At 52.0% G+C, this 18,139-nt stretch overlaps 1 protein-coding gene across 1 annotated transcript; it reads right to left on the reverse strand.

Moving 5' to 3' along the window:
* Positions 1 to 4,168: 4,168 nt before the first annotated feature.
* Positions 4,169 to 18,100, reverse strand: BRAP (BRCA1 associated protein). The gene is made up of 12 exons (XM_071763102.1): positions 17,966 to 18,100; positions 17,515 to 17,673; positions 16,746 to 16,947; positions 15,148 to 15,337; positions 14,050 to 14,163; positions 13,509 to 13,657; positions 11,378 to 11,453; positions 10,676 to 10,814; positions 10,079 to 10,188; positions 8,340 to 8,429; positions 6,410 to 6,513; positions 4,169 to 5,164 (listed from the first exon to the last, which is right to left on the reverse strand). The coding sequence occupies exons 1-12, from the start codon at positions 18,045 to 18,047 to the stop codon at positions 4,804 to 4,806; spliced, it is 1,776 nt and encodes a 591-aa protein (XP_071619203.1). The 5' UTR covers positions 18,048 to 18,100; the 3' UTR covers positions 4,169 to 4,803.
* Positions 18,101 to 18,139: the final 39 nt, after the last annotated feature.

Here is an 18,139-nt window from a genome sequence, read left to right on the forward strand (position 1 = left end):
AGCAGCAGAGACCAGGACAGCCCCAGGGATCCCAGGTTGGGAATAAAACACACACCTAACCCAGCACAAGCAAGCCCAGAGCCCCTCCTCACCCCTCTGCCCTGTAACCCAGAAAACCTTCACCACCACAAAACCATTCTGTTACTAAACCTGCACGAAAGCCCCAAATCTCCCTCTCCTGGCGAGCTCAGCGGCGTCTGCTCCAAGCACAGCTCCCAGCAGCCAAGTTTTCCACTCCTTCCCGACCTCAGGAAACTCCACAAGGAGCCCTCACCTCCCCCAGAGCCAACTCCAGCAACCCCCCAGGTGCTGCAGCTTTATAGGAGCTGCCAGCCCTGGAGAAGGTTCAACCAGGACCAGTTTCCTGGTGGGGAAGTAAACATGGCTCACACTGAGGCTTTTGATGTTTTTTTTTATTTTATTTAACCAGCTTGGGATGGAAGGAGTTTGAGTCTCCAGCTCCTTGTGAGAAGGTGGAAGGAAACCCTGCGAGTGTCTTGAGGTTTGTTGTGGGGCTTAATTAACCAATGACTTCCAGGTCAAGAAGGGGCAAAGCTGTAAATGCTGCTTGCTGCTATAAATAATGTTTGCTCAGGGGTGGTGCAGGAGCAGGAAGCATTAGGTGTGGGGTTGTAACCTGGGCTAGAAACGAAAGCAAATCTCCCCTGCCCCCCCCCCCCCCCCGTTGCTTCCTGCTCCCAGCAAACCCGTCCCTATTTTGCTGTTGCCCCTCGGAGGCTGAAGGGAAAAACTGCACAGAGGGGGAATTTGCTTTGGGAAGGGTGGGCAGGGCTCAGGCTGGGGGATGAGGGACATAAATGTCCCTCCTGTGCTGCAAAACTCCCCTCTGAGCACTGCTGTGTGTCCTGGGGTGGGATCTGTGGGGCCAGCTGGATGTGTCTGCCTTGGAAGTCCAGTTAATAAACCAAAAATGCCCATTTATGGATCAAAGGGAGGGGAAAAAGCAAAGCCTGGGAGAAATCGATGCGAGTTTCTCAGAGCTCAAATGAGAACAGACAGGTTGGTTGGTGCGGATCAAGGCAGGAATTTTCCACTGGGCCACAGGGAATTGGGGTGCTCCAGCTGCCTGGATGGATGGACAGGGTGACACAAGGTGACACCACGTCTGCTCTGCTGTGACACCACGGGAGGGCACAAAGCAGAGAGGTGTCACCTCACCTGGTGTTGTGGAGGGGATTAATTGGCAGTAAGGGACAGGCTCTCCCCAAGAGGCAAATGAGCCCACCAAAAAACTAAGGAGTCCCCGGAGCTCTGTGGGACAGAGGGATGTCACCCAGATGTCACCCCAAGCTGTGGTACCCAGGGCTTCATGGGGTCCTCTGGGCTGGGCTGGCCCTGAAGGGGCTCATGGAGCCCTCCAGCTGGAGACCTGGTGCTTGGGTGCCCCTTCCAGCCCAGCTGATCCTGCTCAGAGCTGGGGCAGGAAAGGGACTGGAAGGGGACTGGAAGGGGACTGTCACCTCCAGGCACAAGGCCTGTGGGTGCTGGAGGTCGGGGGGTGGGAAGCCCTCAGAGGGGGAATTGCCTGTCCAGGGCAGCGGTGGAGTCACCATCCCTGGAGGTGTTTAAAAAGGATTTGGAGCTGGTCCTTAAGGACATGGGTTAGCAGTGAGATGAAGGTGTTTGTCAAAGGTTGGACTGGATGAGCTTGGAGGTCTCTTCCAACCTAAAACATTCTGTGATTCTGTGAAGAGCCTGGAGTGAGGCAGGGACAGCAGCAGAGCCCTGGGCCGTGCTCCCCCTGATGTTTCCCCTCCAGGCAGGGGGGATTTGTCCCTTTCTGTCCCTGCTGTCCCCCTGCCTGCAGGTGCTGCTCCTCACCCCTCCATGGAGCAGCTGTGGGTGTGAGTGATCCCAGCAGCTTCCCAGCAGGAGGGACTCTGCCAAGCTTCCTGCTCCATCTGCCTTTCTCCCTGGCCACTGGAAATCCCACAGCCTCTCCTGGGGTCGGTCCCTGTCACCTCCTCCAGGATCAGGTGGCACCGTGGGGCAGAGCTGACACCTCAGGCTCCTGAGGAGGTTTTTGCTGGCACTGCCCTGCCCACAGACCCGGAATCTCGGGGTGGTTTTGCTGTGCTGCTCCCTCTCTGCCAGCTTGGGATTCAGGGAACCTTTCCAGAGGGAAGAGCAGGATCTGGTGAGGGTCCCACAACCTGCTGGGCACTGGCAGCCCCTTGGGGGGGAGCAGGTCCCTCCTCTCCTGCTCCTGCTGGGAGATCTCCTCCACCTTACTGCCACGTGGCAAGTGCCAAGGCAGGTTTGTCCTGGAGCTCTCTGGTCCCACTCCAGGCACCAGACAGTGGAACCTCTCTGCTGTTCATCAGGGGTATGTGTGTTTCTTTCATGATTTAAAAAAAAAAAAAAAGAAAAGAAAATAAATCTATTTTAAGGTTTTTCATCATAGCAGGAGCTTGGCCAACCTCAGCTGTCCAGTGCTCAGGAAGTTTGTTGCTGCTGCAACCTTTGGCTGTGGTGACACTGAGTCACCACCCACAGAGCTGGCCTGCTGGTCAAGTTGCAGATGGCAAAAGCACCACGGCTTTTTCCAGGGTGTCTGGATGAGGGGTAAAGCAGGATCACAGAGCAGCCCTCACTGGGACTTTTCCCTTCACCACGAGTGAGCTCAAGCTGCACCCAGGCTGCTCCTGCCCGGCACGGTGTCACTAGGGGTGTGCAAGGGAGGGTGTCACCCCCCAGGAGGAGCCTGGGTGAGCTACAGCAGCAAAAAAAAACACCTGGATGGACTCTGGGGGCTGCTTTGCCACCTGAGATGATTTTAGGAGAAGCTGGAGGACTGGGGGAATGGTTTAATGCTGAAGTATTCAATGGGTGTTGCTTTTTCTGCACGAGCTGCACACTTCTTGCAAGCCAGAACCAACACCCCTGCATCAGCTCAGCTGAACCCAACTTCACCCCAACCCAAAGATGAGCAAGAACTGTTTATGTCAGCTTTGCCTTAGAGTTAAAAAGTGGAAGGGTTCAAAAAGAGTAAATCAGGTGTTTTGCTCTTCTCCCTCCCCTTGCAGTTGAGCACACAAACAAAGGTACTGCACGCTGCTCTAATTGACAACTGCATTTTTTAAAGAAATTCCAAGGCCCAGGGCAGCATCTGAGTGTTCCACACAAAGCAAGCCTCCAGCAAAAGGTCAGAGGATCTTCCATGGTGTAAAAATATATCTTAAATAAAATAGTTTCTCTGGGACAGCAAGCTGTGTTGTACATCTCCAAGTCCTTTAGGGTCATTTACAGCAGGCAGAAGCCTGGTTGTACAATCCCCACACTAGAAAAGGACTTGCTGTCCATTCCTGCTACAGAGTTAGAAAAGTGAAGTTCCAGGTGAGCAGGGCAGAGCTCCTGACCCCAGTGCCCCTGTGAGTGCCCTGGATTTCAGTGAGAAAGTTCAACACTCCCAGTCCCTGCAGGCAGGAAGCTGATTCACCTTCCCAGAGTCACTCTGGTTAGTGGAACTCCCTCCTCTCCTTTAGCCAAAAAGAACAAATCCCAGGAAGAAGAGCCTGGCTGCTTGGGTTCTTTGCTCTGGTTTGGAGCTGAAGGCTGAGATCAAGGCTGCTCCTGGGGTTCCATCACTCCATGGTGTGCAAAAACAACCATGGGGCTCCCCTCACCAGTTTTAATAAAGGTTCAGCCTTCAAATGCTGGGATTGCAACCCACCAACCAGAGCAGTGGTGTCTCCAGCCAGGGTAAAACTGCCCACCCCAGAGCATCAAGTCTGGTTGATTATTCTAAATGAAAACTAACAGAAAAACCAACCAACCAACCCCAAATTTATCCTCAAATTCCCCTGACAGGCTCTGCAGACCTGTGGGGCAAACAGCACGAAGGTTTTGCCAGCCCAGAGCAAATGTTTCAGAGCCTGGGAACAGGAGGCAAGAGCTGCATCCAGTGGCCAGGGAGGTGGGACCTGGCTGAGAGTTTTTAAAACATTGTCCTGGTGGTTTCCCTCACCTGGAGGGGAAGAAGCACTGGAACCCCCCAGCAGCCATTCAGTGTGCACAAACCCCTGCAAAATCCCCTCCTTAAAGAGTTTCCAGCAAATAAAACATCCCCACCCTCTGCCCCCCCCAGGCAGCAATCACTGGCCCTTCAAAGGCCATCTTTAAAATGAAGAAACAGATAGTAGCAAAGTCCCTTAAAGTGTTTAATATCCCAGATTACAAGCCTTGAGGCCTCATTTAAATTTCTTATGTCACTAAGATGGTTTCTTTACCACACCTCACTCCTTAATTGCTTTCCAAACAAGAGTTCTACTCCTTGCACCAGCAGCTCTGCAGTGCCAGGACTGCACATACCGAAAGGCAATGTATAGGATCTAATTTACAGTTTATTAAATAAAACAATTTCTTACTGGAGAATACTTTTTAATCCAGGAGAACTGGAGGAGCCTCAGGCAAGCCTGGGCCAAGCCTGCTCTGCAGCCTCCCCTCCAGGAATGCCACGTTTGACACATTCACACCCCCCCACCCCAAAACAGGACACTCTCCAAGAAGAAAGCCAAATGTATGACAGGAGGGGCTTTGGAAAGGTAGGAAGGCAAACCAGGCATTAAGATCTGCCTAAAAATAGCTAAATAGTGCAGTGAAATGCTTTTAAATACCACAGAGACTTCCAAGTGACTGGCAGCCAGTTTTATGAGCAGCTCTGAAGATAAAATTTCTAGCTGAGCTTTAGTAAACTGGGTGTTCCCAGCCAAAGTCCCAAGAGGTGAGCCTGGCCTGCCACCAGGCACCAGCTTCAGGGGGGGGAGCAGGGCATCCTGCTTTTCACTTGCCCCTCTTGCCACGGCCTCTCCTGGATGAAGGTTTCCCCGTGGTCCCTGTGGAGGAGCTGGCAGATGATGCCACTGCAATGTTGATCTGTCCCTCCTGAATCTCCTGTCGGGTCTCAGCTGGGAGGTGATTGATTTTCTGTTGTGTCTCTAAGTAGAACATGACATCCCTCAGCTGCTCCTGGATCTCAGAGATCTGCAGGTCCTTCTGCTCACAGGTTTCCTTTAACACTCTCTCCTCCTCCTTCAGTTTGTTTTGCAGCAAGGCTTGATTGGCTCGCAAGCACTTGTTCAGTTCTTGCTCCTCCTTCAGCTCGTTGGACAGTTTGGCCACTTTGTTATTCAGCTGAGAACACCTTCCAAACAGAAGCAGGAGTCAGGGAAGCAGCACACTACACCAGACCAAGCCCTACTGCACCCTCTTCCTTCCCAGTCCTCAGGGCAATTGGCCCCCAGCCCCACCAAAACCACCTGGAGCCTGGTTTTCTGGGAAAAGATGGACAAGGGAAGGTAACTCTGAAATCCCCCCCTGGGTTTTTTGACCCAGCTGAAGGCTTGCTGGCTCTTGCTCATCTGTTTGGTGTCCCTGCACATGGACTGGGATGCTGTGAAACAGAATCCCTTCCTTTTTTTTTTTTTTCTTCAGAATGTCAGGTTGGAAGGGACTTCAGGGGTCACCTGGTCCAACCCTTCTCACATTGTTTATGTGAGATGTCTCAGCACCTTCTTGAGCTCCTTTGTCCCTCCACACTCAGAAGAATCCCTTCCCTTGCAAGCTTGGCAACTCCATCTTGTACCAAACCCCAAGAGGGGGTGTGTGGGGGAGCAGGGGACTGGAACCTTCAGCACAGATCTGCAGCTTATGGAGTCAGTGCTGAAAAAGGCACAGAGATGACACAGGGTCCTTGGAAAGCCAAGGGACTGATGCTGGCTCCTGCCACACTCTGAGAACAAGACCCTGAAGATACCAGGAGCCTCATTTCACAGACAGTGCTTCCCTGCTCCTAACAACTCAGTGTTTTTGCCCTGAGAGCTTGCTGGCATCACACACAGCCTCCTCTCCCCTCCCCTCAGCAAGGTGAGATGCAGGAGCCCAGCCCAGGCTCCCTGCTCTGACACCAGGACTGCTGGAGAGGCAGTGGGGATGGTGGGAGGAGGGGAGCAGACAGTCCCCAGGCTTGACATCTTCCAGCCAGGCACCCAAAAAAATCTACATTTTCCTCTGTGCAGGCTCTGCTGAGCTGCTTTTCTTTTCTCTGGATGTATCTGCCAATTGTGGAGCAGGCTGGTGGCTCCTCCTGAGCAGGCAGAGGGAGGATTACTGAATGATAAACATGCAGACTGTGTAAAAAGGGCCAAGAGCCCAAAAAGCTGTGGTTCCAACTCTACAGGCACTTTCCATTTGTGAACACCTACAGAAAGCAGAGCTGTTTTTTTTTTTTTTAAAAAAAAAAAAAAAAAAGGAAAAATAAGCTGTGTTCTCAGTATAGGGGTTTAAATAGCTCACAATTGTCCAGGAATAGCAAGATTTGTTTCTTTTTGGATGCCAGTGCACAGCAGTTTAATGGCTGCATGGAACTGAACCTGGCAGGGGTACTCACTTCCTTTCCACAGACTGCTTTTCTTTGAGCAAGTCATTCAGCCTCTGCTCCAGGCTGTCACACTTCTCAATGGTCTCTTTAAATTTGGTCTTCATGTTGTTAATCTGTAAAAACAAACACACAAAGCGATCAAAGTCCTCTGGGCTTTCATTAATGGCATTCATTTTTCTGGAGTGGTTTCTAGACTTTGACCAATTACCATCCCCAGGTGAGAGAAAGCTTTGAGGCAAGAAAAGGCTTTATTTGGAGGAAGCCCCTCTGCCTTTGCAGCTCACAGCACCCCAAGGAGCACCCACGTTGCCGTGGAAGCTGCTCACACAGAGCAGCAACTCAGGCTGCAGATCTGTGCCAGGCACCCCCTTCAAACAAAAGCTGCATCAGATCCTTAACTTCTTATCGACTGCAGCTCAGCCATTCTTTCTGGGGCTCTTTTGTAGCTGTCAGTAAACTCACATTTCCATCTCAGGGCTTCACAAGGCCAGGGTTTTGCTCGTTTTCAACAAAACCTCAGATAAAGGATGGTCAAAGTCTGAAAAGGAGCATGGCACTTTGCTCAGCCCTGACTCAGCAGCTCCCTGTCATAAGGCTGTGACCTACTGACACCAATATCTTACTCAGGCAAAATGCAAACAGAAACACACGTACGTTGGCTTCCTCTTCCCCTCTCCCTCCCAGCCCCAGGCTGCTGCTGCTGAAGAAAACCAGGCTCTCAGTCTCTAGGCACTGCACAGAACCTCTCACACAAGGCTTGCAGGAGATTTACAGGCTGAAATGGCCATTTCTCCTCTGTCCCAGTCAAAAGCACACCCGTGTGTAGTGGAGACAGGGAAAATGCTTTCCTGAAGGAGCAATCTGGATAAATGTCAGTGTCAGCACACATGGTGCCTTCCCTGATGCCAGAGTCAATGCAGAGCAGGTTTTAAGCCTTCCGGCCTTAATCACTGAATGTTTATGCAGCTGATGGTTAATTTGGGAAGTAGCCTGAGCACTGATAATGGAATACACTGCATGGTGGCACCCAGCCAGGCCAGCCCGGCACACAGCGAGTGCCATGAATAAAACTGTAAGGACTTTAAACTTGAAACCATGTTTGGGGCATCTCTCAGGCCTTTCACTTAAAAGTTGCTTTGTGGCTCCTGTTTCCTGGTCACGTGCCAGCTGACTTTTGCTACAGCTTTGCCTTTCACAGGGCCCTCCACAAGGTTTCTGGGGCTGTTCTTTAGACCAAGGTCAACGGTGATGATGTCGATGGTCACAATTCCTCCATTTATGATGCTACTTAACTGCAACTACTAAATGGTTAATTAGAAGTGGAAAGTTCAGTTCAGGACCTGACCTGAAATCCTGACTCACTTCAAACCTGTCCAAAAAGATCCATGCAGAGTGAGAAGCATTTCTCAGAGGATTTCTGCTCCTGACATTTTGAAGCAGTCCTGCCTCACAGAATGCTTCATAGGAGGAGGCTCTGAACTTTTCCCAAAGGGTGAGGAGGAGAGATAGGGGATCAAAAAAAAGGGCAAATCAATATGCATTTGGAGCAGAAAGACTGCTACCACTTTCTGCAGCCGAGCAAATTAAAGTCATATTGTCTCTGCTACACTAACCTTCCCTGGAGAGACACGTCAGAGGGAGATGGATGGCAGCAGCAGGCAGGGATCCTGCAGCACCACAGACTTGTTTCCACCACTGCTGCAGTTTCCTGAGCCCTGCATTTAAATCACCCTTCAATCTAGGCAGCAATCTACCTCCTTCTGCACCACTGAGCAGCAAATTGCCAGATCTCAGCATCCAGATAAGGGATAGGTCTGGGAGCCAATTTTCTCAGCTGGTGGTGAAACAGGCTGCACCAGGCTCCAGCTCCCCTTTACCCAGGCAGTATCCAGGGGCCTGTTTCAGCAGAGCTTCCACACCAACCCGGGGCAGAGCTCACCTCTTCAGCTGTATCCTTTTCTATCCGGACAATCTTGTTTTCCCAATAGATTCTCTGTGATTCCAGCTGGCTCGTTAGCAAATAGGAATACTGCAGACACAGGAGAGACACACAGCCCAGTCAGCTCTGCCACAAGAGTGGCCACAGAAGTGGCTTCAGAAGCCCAAAGGGCTCCAACATCCAAATCAATTTCATCAGATGGAACTGAGCACACAGGACACCCCCAGTGCAGATCCAGCAGATGCCTTTCACCAATTTGATTTCAAAAATCAAACCCCATTAATTGCTGGAAGTCAAGGAAAGCCTTCAGAGCACAACAGCAAGGATCAAGTGTGAGTTCTACAAAGCTGGACCCAGCACCATGCCCAGAAGTTTTTTAAGGTGAGGCAGATTTTTTTGTTGTAGTGGCAATAAAGCTCTACAAGTTTTATACTCCAGAGGAAAATTAAAACATCAGCCCCCCCTGTCATGGGAGTCTGAGACCCCTAAGGCTGAGTTCACAGCCCAGAATCCAAGGCTGAAGTGCATATATCCACCATCACTAAAAGGAGGTCTCTGAGAAAGCATCCTCAGCTGTGTTTAATGAGGCACAATTATTGCTCTCCAACAAGCAGGGCCCTTTCCAACCTTGTTCTGGCATCTGAACAAGTACACCAGCCTTACACCCCCCCTTTTCCCTTCCTGGTTCTGCAAATGAGGTACAAAAAGGTTGGAAAACTTGATGGCTTCTTATCATGAGGCTAATAAGCACCAGATTAGGTGTTCACTGCAGAATTAAAGATGTGCAAAAAGCCTTGAACACTCTCAGTGCTATCAGAGTGCCAAAACACGCTGCCAAATTCACGCTCTCCAGAAATATTTAGATCCCCTAAGCTAGAGAGGTCTTCAGGACCTTAAGCACTGACCTCAAGAGAAAAAAAAGGGTTAAAAATAGCCAGTTTAGCACCTAAGTGTTACTTCAGAAAATCCACGGAAAAGCAGCCAAATATTTATTTGAGCAATAAGCCTGTGAAGCCTCTCTGGGCTGCTCCTCCTCAGATCCCCTTGTGTTTAATGCGGCTGAACTCATGCTGCAGTCTGGCTGCTCAGCAGAGCACTCACTCTGAGCTTCTGTCCCTTACTTTTCCAGTTAGGAGAGGAGAAGCTGGCCAAGAGGTACAAAACAAAGCTTATCTGCTCAGGAGAAGGCAGCAGAGCAGGGCTGGGATCAGCTGAGCCTCTCAGTTTCTTTGCTAGCAGAGGTAAGCACACAGCTATGGGCTCCTGGGCTGACACACTGAGCTGCTCCAGGTGACAGTGCCACACGCAGCCAGGCTCCTCCATCAAGGCCCAGTTCCACCACCATGGGTCTGGTGGGGGATTCTGGGCATTTGGACCCTTTTCTCTCTCTCTTTCCAGTGACCTGAGTGTCTGTATGAGCATAAGCAGCTAATCTTCAACCTACCAGTGAAGACAGCCAGCTTCTGTCTTCAGAAGCTGTCTACAGAAACTGCAGCCAGCTTACAGTCAGCTGCATTGGCTTTGCAGAGCCAAGAGGGTTGTGCTTTTTGTGTTTTGTTGTTTTGGTTTTTTTACAGAAAAGCAGTTAAAAACATCCTGCTTCTGCCTGAAGATGATTGCCTACACGCAGGGAGCAGGTCTGCTGCATAAGCTGATGTAATTTTCCTGTAGTGATATCTGGATTGGAAACACTTCCATACAGCAGCACAAAGCAGAGTCCAACAAGCTCAAATATTTACCTCTAATTGTAAGGCATCAATTTTCTCTTCCTGACACATATCTCCCTCGCACTCATACTGAACTATCTTCCCATCAGTTTTACTTGCAACCAGACGATGGACGTAGTTATCTGAAGAGAGAAAATTCAACCACAGGGAGTTTTAGCTTAAGAACACCCAGGTTGCCACCAGTGGAAATACTTTATGCAGCACAATTAACCATGCAGACTGCTGCAACAGCATATTAGCAAGGCAGAAAGCCAACAACAGATGTATTTGTTATTTATCAGACTTCGCACAGACACCTTACAGGATATTTATGACCCAGCCCGTTCCCACACCTCAGGGCAAATTGATGGAAAGGGAGTAACAAACATTCTGCAGAGACCTGAGGACTGCCCTGGTTCATTACAGAATCATCTTCTCCCTCCTCCATCTGCTACAGCCCCACAGAAACTGCTGCTAGGGACGAGATGGATGTTCCCAGAAGACTATTAGTACAGACACAAACCCCTTAATCTCCAAGCCAACTCTTTCACAAGTAGACTCACCGAGGGAGTCCTCGAAGCTGTTTTACAAACAAGGTGACCCTACAAGAGGTGAGGACAAAGCACTGACCTCCAGCATAGTCCCAGACTCTGTGGTTGGTCAGCTGCATGGCATAGGTGTGCTGGGTCTCCTCAAAGTGTTTGTAAGCGTGGCGGCTGACGTAGCGCCCGCAGCCGATGTGCCCGCAGATCAAGCAGATCCAAAGGTTCTGTCAACAGAAGGAGAAAGCTCAGTGCACACAGCACTGCCAGGTCCTGGCACCACCACGGTGGCCTGATGGTGCTGGGGACATTCTTAGAAAGCCAACAGGGTTTCCTTTCCCTCCCCTCTCCTCTGTCAAAGTCTGTCGCGGATGGGTGGTTAGAGAGGAGGAGGTACCCGCTCATCCCAGCCTGCGGGGGCTGAGCACCTGGAGAGATCCCCAAGAATGGGCTTGGATAAGGAGCAAGGAACCTCAGGAGGAGCCCAAAAGCAAGCTCTGAAGAGCACAGACCAGGAGGGACCACCAAGCTCAGTGTCAGTTTAGCTGCTTGCCCTCATGCTCCTCTGATCAGGCTATGTGCTGATACTTCTTTCCAAGAATCAGAAACGTTTGTCAGGACAGGAAACCTGGGAGGGCAGATCCCTTCCCATTCCTGATTCCAACTCAAAAGGAAAGCAGATACACCATGGACTGGTAAAATCAGCCACAGGATGAACCCTAAAAGCAGCTGAGCAGCTGTGCAGTCAGATCTAGTCTAGATCTCACTCACCATCCACCCACCTACTTACTTCTTGAACTCCACACTCAAAACACTTGTTCTCTTCCACGGGCTCAGGCGTTTGGCAGTATCTGCAGACAGGACACCTAGAGGGCAATAAACACCCTGATCAGACACAAGCAGCTCCAGCTTCATATTAGGGTAATTAAAAAGAGAGCCAGAGAGTAAATGCTTTCTGCAGTGGGATGCTCCTTCCGTGCTCACACCTCTCAGCTCACGTTCACCCCACTCAGATTTGCCTCCCTTCCACACCAGGCTGCTGGTTCTGAGCCAGTGACAGGAGAACAAAGAACAAACTCTTCCAAAGCCAACTGACAGTCTCAGCTTCATCTGGTTTTGCTGCAGTCCAGGTGTAGAGAACATCTGCAACCCAAAGCCTCAGCAGGGCTGCCAGCAACCTCGGCCTCTGCCAGCAAGGAAAAAAGCTGAGGGAACACTGGAAGGGAGAAGGGCTGGTGCAGATGTGTTACATGGCTCAGAACATCACTCCTCAGCCTGCTGCCAGCTCTCCATCACCTGCAGGGTTTTACACAGCAGCTACACGCTGTTGTAGCTACACACTGTAACTCCAGACTGCTGAGGAGAGCAGGGAGGGAGGTACTGGTGCTTTGCAAACAGCCCTGAGGAGATGAGGAGATGCCTCCATCTCACCCCAACACAACAGGTTCAGTCTCAGCCCTTCCAGGAGGAACATCCCATGACTGTACCCTAGGAAGACCAGGAGCAGGCACCCCACTATCATGTCTTTTAAAATTACACCCCTGTGCTGCCAGAGAGACAGAAGAGCCAAGGCCAGAAGGAAGCTCTGCCCAGACCCTAAGCACCAGAAGCTCAGCTGGGGTGCAGGGTTAACTGAGGCTGAGCATCCTGCTGCCAGGACTCTTTATGTATTTTTCATTAGCTGCTGGATAAGCTACAGAAATATTCAAGGGAGGAGGCAATTGGATTGCAGTCAGCTTTCTACACAGACTCAGGCACTTACAGCCTCCCTGGTGCCTCAGCAAAGTGCACAGGGATTTTCTTTTCTCATTCTTCTAAACTGGGAGTAAGTTCTGCTTAAATTGTATACTAGATATTTAAGTGCTAATTTGGATCTTGCTCCTACACTGGCGAAGCTCCACTGCTTCCACTGTAAACTGGTTTTGATTTATGGGGCAAAGCAGCTCAAACTTGAATAGCTACAAATCTGATTAATTTTACCAAGGTTCTGTTATTTTGGCTTACAAATGGTACAGAGAGGGCTGAAACCTTCCTCACACTCCACCAGAGAATCAGGCAACCTGAGGCACCAGTGGCACAGAGAACACAGTGGAGAACAGCAGCTTTCTGCTGCAGGATCTGTGCCTGCCTGATGTGCAGCAAACCAGCAAAACAGCATCCAGAAGAATGCAAAATATGCACAACTGATAGCAGGACCTGTGTGGCAGCCTGGGGCTCTGCAGTCCAGAGCTCAGACAGCCTGAAATCCCCATCTGCAGGGATGTGAAGGATGGGAAGAGCAAGAATAGGAAAGGTTAAGCAGCAGCAAGGAGCTGCTTCAAAGGCAGAGGCAATTCTGGTCCCCAGCACTGCCCAGAGCCTGGACAGAGCAGCTGCCTCCCCCTCCCCATGCACTGAGTGATCCTGTCACCACCCCTGCCTCCCTTCTGCCTCCCTCACCAGTCCTGTGTCCCCACACACCTGCTCTTGCCCAGGTCTTCTTCACCCTCTCCCAGCATCTAAGTGAGACACAGAGCTCCCAAAGGGCCCCAAGCTCAGCAGATCTGTCTGCAGCACAGCCTGAGCCACACCGAGGAATCCAGTGACCCACAGACACCCAAGGCTGAGGGGAGCAGGGCTGTGTCTGCATCCCAAGCTGTTTGCTCCAGTGTCTCTATGCTAAAATATTTTTAAATGATCAGCATTACTTCACAACTCTCTCCTTGCCTTGGTAGTGAGGCCCAAGGGAAACATTGTTCAATTACATTTGGCGGGGAGAGATTTCTCTCTGGGAGTCCCTTAATGGGAAGAGAAGAGCATTAGAACTGGCAGCAATTCCTGCCCCCACACTCTGAGGAGCAGAACCAGTCTTGTCAGTGCACAACCATCACCACACTCAAACCAGAATCCTAGATGTGGAGATAAAAAGAAAAGGCTCTTACGTGGTGTCCTCCCAGCGCTGCAGACACTGGCTGTGGAAGCTGTGGTTGCACAGGGTGGTGAGGATCCCGTTCACAGACTCATCCATCCTCTCCAGGCACACAGTGCACTTGGGGAGCTCTGTCAGATCCATCACGGGCAGGCTGGCACCCTTAAAAGAGAAGCAAACTGCTCAGCATCCCTCAATCACCACACACAAAGCACCCACATCAGAGGAAAGTCAAATTTTTGTGAGGGTACAAAAGCACTGCAGAGTTCCCCTGGGAGGCCACACGGTGGTGAGGAATTTGGAAAAGAGAAAAAGTGATCCACGAGGTTCAACAGCCCCCAGATCCTCCTTGTGGCAACCACCAGCCCCACTCTGCTTCCTGGATTCACCAGAACTACTGCCCACAGCAGGTTTGGATCAGAGACCCTGCTGCCACCAAACAAACTCTCCCAAATGTCAACAGCACTGGGTTGGGACACAGAGCTTCCTGCCCTCCAGGTAACATTACTAAAATTCTCTCAAGTGTGTGGGAAATGAAACAAAAACCAACTCACATCTTCTGATTTGAAGACTTCAGCCCTTTCCACATAGACCAGTTGGCAAACATCCTCCTCAATGGAGTTGAACTGGCGGCCATTGCAGGCCATGTAGAAGCTGTCAGCATCAGCCTGCCCAGAGCAGAGGAGGAGAGTGAGGAAGAGAAAACTTCAACTGATCCAACTGAGGAAGAGGAGGAGAAATCTGCTGCATCACCTCTTCCCCCTTCCTCTGATCCCCCTGGCCCCAGAGGAGGGGTTTCAGACAGTGCAGCCTGGTGGGTGGTGCAGTGAGGGCTCCTGGAGAGCTGAGCCCTCAGCAGCAGCAGCCACAGATTTCCCCCCAGGAGCTGCTTTGCCCTCTGTCAGCATTCCCAGTGTATTCCCAAAGCAAATTTGATCTCTGGGAAAAATTTCAGAGGGCCACATGGCACGACACTGACATTGGTGCCAGGGCAAGGAAGAATTTAACAGGAGGGAGAGGATCCATTTCACTGGTCCCAGATCAAGCACCATACACAGATCCTTAATAACTATTTCTTAAATATCCTGACAAGAAGAAATGGAAAGAATCACAGAATGATTTGGGTTGGAAGGGACCTTAAAGATCCAACCCCCCTGCATGGGCAGGGACACCTCCCACCAGCCCAGGTTGCTCCAAGCCCCATCTAACCTGGAATTCAACACTGCCAGGGATGGGGCAGCCACAGCTTCTCTGGGCAACCTGGGCCAGGGTCTCCCCACCCTCAAATAAAAAATTTCTTCCTAATGTCCAGATCAAATACTCTCTCTCCCAGTCTGAAGCCATTTCCCCTTGTCCTCTCACTGCACACCTCTGTCAAAAGCCCCACCCCAGCTTTCTTGGAGCCCCTTCAGATACTGGAAGGCTGCTCACCCTGGAGCCTCTTCTTCTCCAGGCTGAACAATAAGTGAGAGCATGGCAGGGACACATCTCCAGGCCTAGGAGTGGGACCAATCCCTGCCTGCAGCCCCAGGAATGCTCTGGAGTGTTTCTCAGAGGATAAAGTGCAACCTGGGCTACAAGTTTTGGGCAGGCAGCTCTCCTACCCGTGACAGCACAGTCCCTTTGACAGCAAGGGGGCTCCTGGTGCTTACCTGGGAGCTGAACTTGATGAGCACCATGTACTGGTTGGGAGTGGAGTCTCTGATGATCTTCATGTGCTCAATAACTTCACAGAAGGAAGCCACAAACTTCATCAGGTCGTGGCTGGTCATGGTGGCAGGGACAGTGAGGATGCAGAGCATGGCACTGCGCCGCACGTCTTCTTTCAGAGAGGTCATCTTGCTGAGGGGACAGCAGTGACACAGCTTCACCTCCTCTGGGAGAGGGCAGGGGTACAGCACAACTTTGGCATCAACCTTAAACCCTCTAGCACATTTCTTGGTGTCAAGGAGGAGAAGCAAGGGGCTGTGGGAAGCAATAACCCACTTGGGATTCAACCGGGCAGCCCCAGTGAACAGGGGGCGGCCAGGAATGATTTTTCTATAAAACACCTGAAGTTGGCAGCTGTGGGTGCTCAGAACTGTCCCAAGAACCAATGAGCCATGTTTTGTTTCCATGTCAAACACCCACTCTGTGTCTCCTGAGAGAATGGAAGTTCTCACAGAGTGACAGGGAAAGGCTCCATCCCTGAAACCTGGGATGAAGCCCCCTGCCTCCTCCTCAGGCCTCTGCCAAGGCCCCAGGGAGCACAACCTCATCGTGGGATCCCTTTCCAAAATAAATCACAGAATGGGTTGGGTGGGAAGGGACCTGAAAGCTCATCCAGTTCCACAGGCAGGGACACCTCCCACCAGCTCCAAGCCCCATCCAACCTGGAATTCAACACTGCCAGGGATGGGGCAGCCACAGCTTCCCTGGGAAACCAGGGGCTCAGCACCCTCAAATTGAAGAATTTCTTCCTAATGTTCAACTTAAATCTCCCCTCTCCAAGTTTTAACCCATTTCCCTTGTCCTCTCCCTACCCCCCCATGTCCAAATCATAGAATCATGGAATCCTAGAATGGGCTGGGTTGGAAGGGACCTGAGAGCTCATCAAGTCCAACCCTTGCTCCACTCCCCCCGTGGTTCCCAGCCCATGGCACTGAGTGCCACATCCAGGCTCTTTTGAAATATCTCCAGGGATGGAGAATCCACCCCTTCCCTGGGCAGCCCATTCCAGTGGCTGATCACCCTCTCAGTAAAGAAAGCCCTTACTACTTTACTCAGTAAAGAAAGCCCTCCCCCAGCTTTCTTGGAGCCCCTTCAGATATTGGGAGGTTGCTCTGAGCTCCCCTGGGAGCCTCCTCTTCTCCAGGCTGAACAACCCCAAGCCCTCAGCCTGGCTTCCCAGGGAGCTGCTCAGCCCTCTGAGCATTTCAGTGGCTCCTCTGGACACCTTCCAAATCCTTCCAACATTCCCCATAATTTCAAACACCATTTCTTTAGGAACTCACATTCATCTTACAGCCCTGGGATGTAACCTCAGCCTGGAGCAGTCACCCACAGCAGTGGGGTGGAAGGAAGGGAGGGAGGGGGACACAGGACCTGGGCCAGCACCAAGCTCCACCATTAACTCAGGACCCAACTGAGTCACCCTTCCTGTTTGTCCCAGCCACAGCCCCGGGGTGATGGGCTCACCCTTCTGGGTGGGGGTGGGTGTTGTTCAGGAGCTCTGTCCCCACCAGCACTACAATTACTGAGCCATCCTTACTTTGTTTTGTAGAGGTGCATGATGCCATGAACGATTTCCACCGAGGGATTCCCACTGAAGAAGGAGATCTGATCAGGGAGCTGTTTGGAAGGAGAATCTGGAGCAGCTTCATGCTCTTGGCTTTGATCCTCATGTTTAGTTTTGTCCTCAGCAGATGTGGCCTCTGAGGATTTTCTTCCTTCCACGGCAGCCTTTGTTTCATCTTTTTTTTTTTTTTTTTTTTTCCCCCCCCCCAAATGAAAAGTTTCCCTGTTACTGACAGCACCTCAGAAACGTTGCTGCTCCCTCAGCCTGCACAGCACCCTGAGACACCAAAGTACAACCCTGGAAAGCAGCAGCAGGAGTTGTTTCCCCTCTCTGCTGTTTCAGGAGAAACTCCAGAGCTGCCAGACAGGGGGTGCCAGCCCCCAGCAGGACCCCCAGGCTGAAACCCCAACAGGGAGAGGTTTGAGGAGAGCCAGGCACAGAGGCTGCTCCAACAGCAGCTCAGACATTCCACACAACCGAAGAGTTTCCATCTTGAAACTCCCCCTGGAGCAGGGAATTTAAACACCTGCACAGCACCCAAACCACCCCCCACCCCCTTAACCCTTCATGGAGTGGGCACTGTTTGCCAGCAGCAACCAGCTCTCCTTCCCAGCCCCCAGCCCCCGTTCCTCAGCTTCTCCCCTCATTTTCCAACCGCTGTGACCGACTCCAGCCCCGCAGCACCTCCCGACAGACACAACCCCCTCCCCCTTCGGTGTTTCCCACCCCGGGGGACCGGTACCTGTCCGTGGCTGGATGGTCTCAATGATCACGTCGGTCATCTCCCTGCGGCCGAGGTGCTGGTGGAGGATGGCCGCCCTCTCACCGGGGCCTTTCCCTTCCAAACAGGAGGGCACGGAAGCCGGGGCCGCCCCGGTGCTTTCCGCAGCCATCTCCGGAGCTGCGTAGGAAGAAAAAGAAACGGTGAGAGCGGAGCTCCGGCACCGGCACCCACCCGGACGGTCACCCCCGGGGAGATGGGGAGGGGAGGAGGAGAGGGACCACTCCCCCCAGCTCACCACTACCCCCCCACCTCACCACTACCCCCCCAATTCACCACCACCCCCCAGTTCACCACCACCACGCCCCACCTCACCACCCCCACCACCCCCCCCCCCCACCACCCCCCCCCCCAACTCGCCACCACCGCCCCGGGGTTTGTGAGGGAAGGGGAGCGGCAGGGAGGGACTCACCGGCCGCGCTGTAGGAGAAGGCCGCGGGCAGCGGGGAGTGCTCGGCCAGCTCCAGCCGGATCACCACCAGGGACACGCTCATGGGCCCGGCCAGAACCGAGGAGGCCGAGGGAGCTGTGAGAGCGCTTCCGCCTCCCTGACCTTTCCCCTATGACCGGGTCGGGAGGCGGGATG

The sequence above is a fragment of the Heliangelus exortis genome, chromosome 19, assembly GCF_036169615.1.
Source record: "Heliangelus exortis chromosome 19, bHelExo1.hap1, whole genome shotgun sequence".
NCBI lineage: Eukaryota > Metazoa > Chordata > Aves > Apodiformes > Trochilidae > Heliangelus > Heliangelus exortis.

Coding starts and splice junctions, on each gene's coding strand:
- BRAP (XM_071763102.1), bottom strand. CDS start 18,047: ATGAGCGTGTCCCTGGTGGTGATCCGGCTGGAGCTGGCCGAGCACTCC. Junction 15,338..16,745: donor ATGCACCTCTACAAAACAAA/GTAAGGATGGCT, acceptor CTGTCCCCTCAG/CAAGATGACCTCTCTGAAAG. Junction 5,165..6,409: donor AAGCAGTCTGTGGAAAGGAA/GTGAGTACCCCT, acceptor TCTGTTTGGAAG/GTGTTCTCAGCTGAATAACA.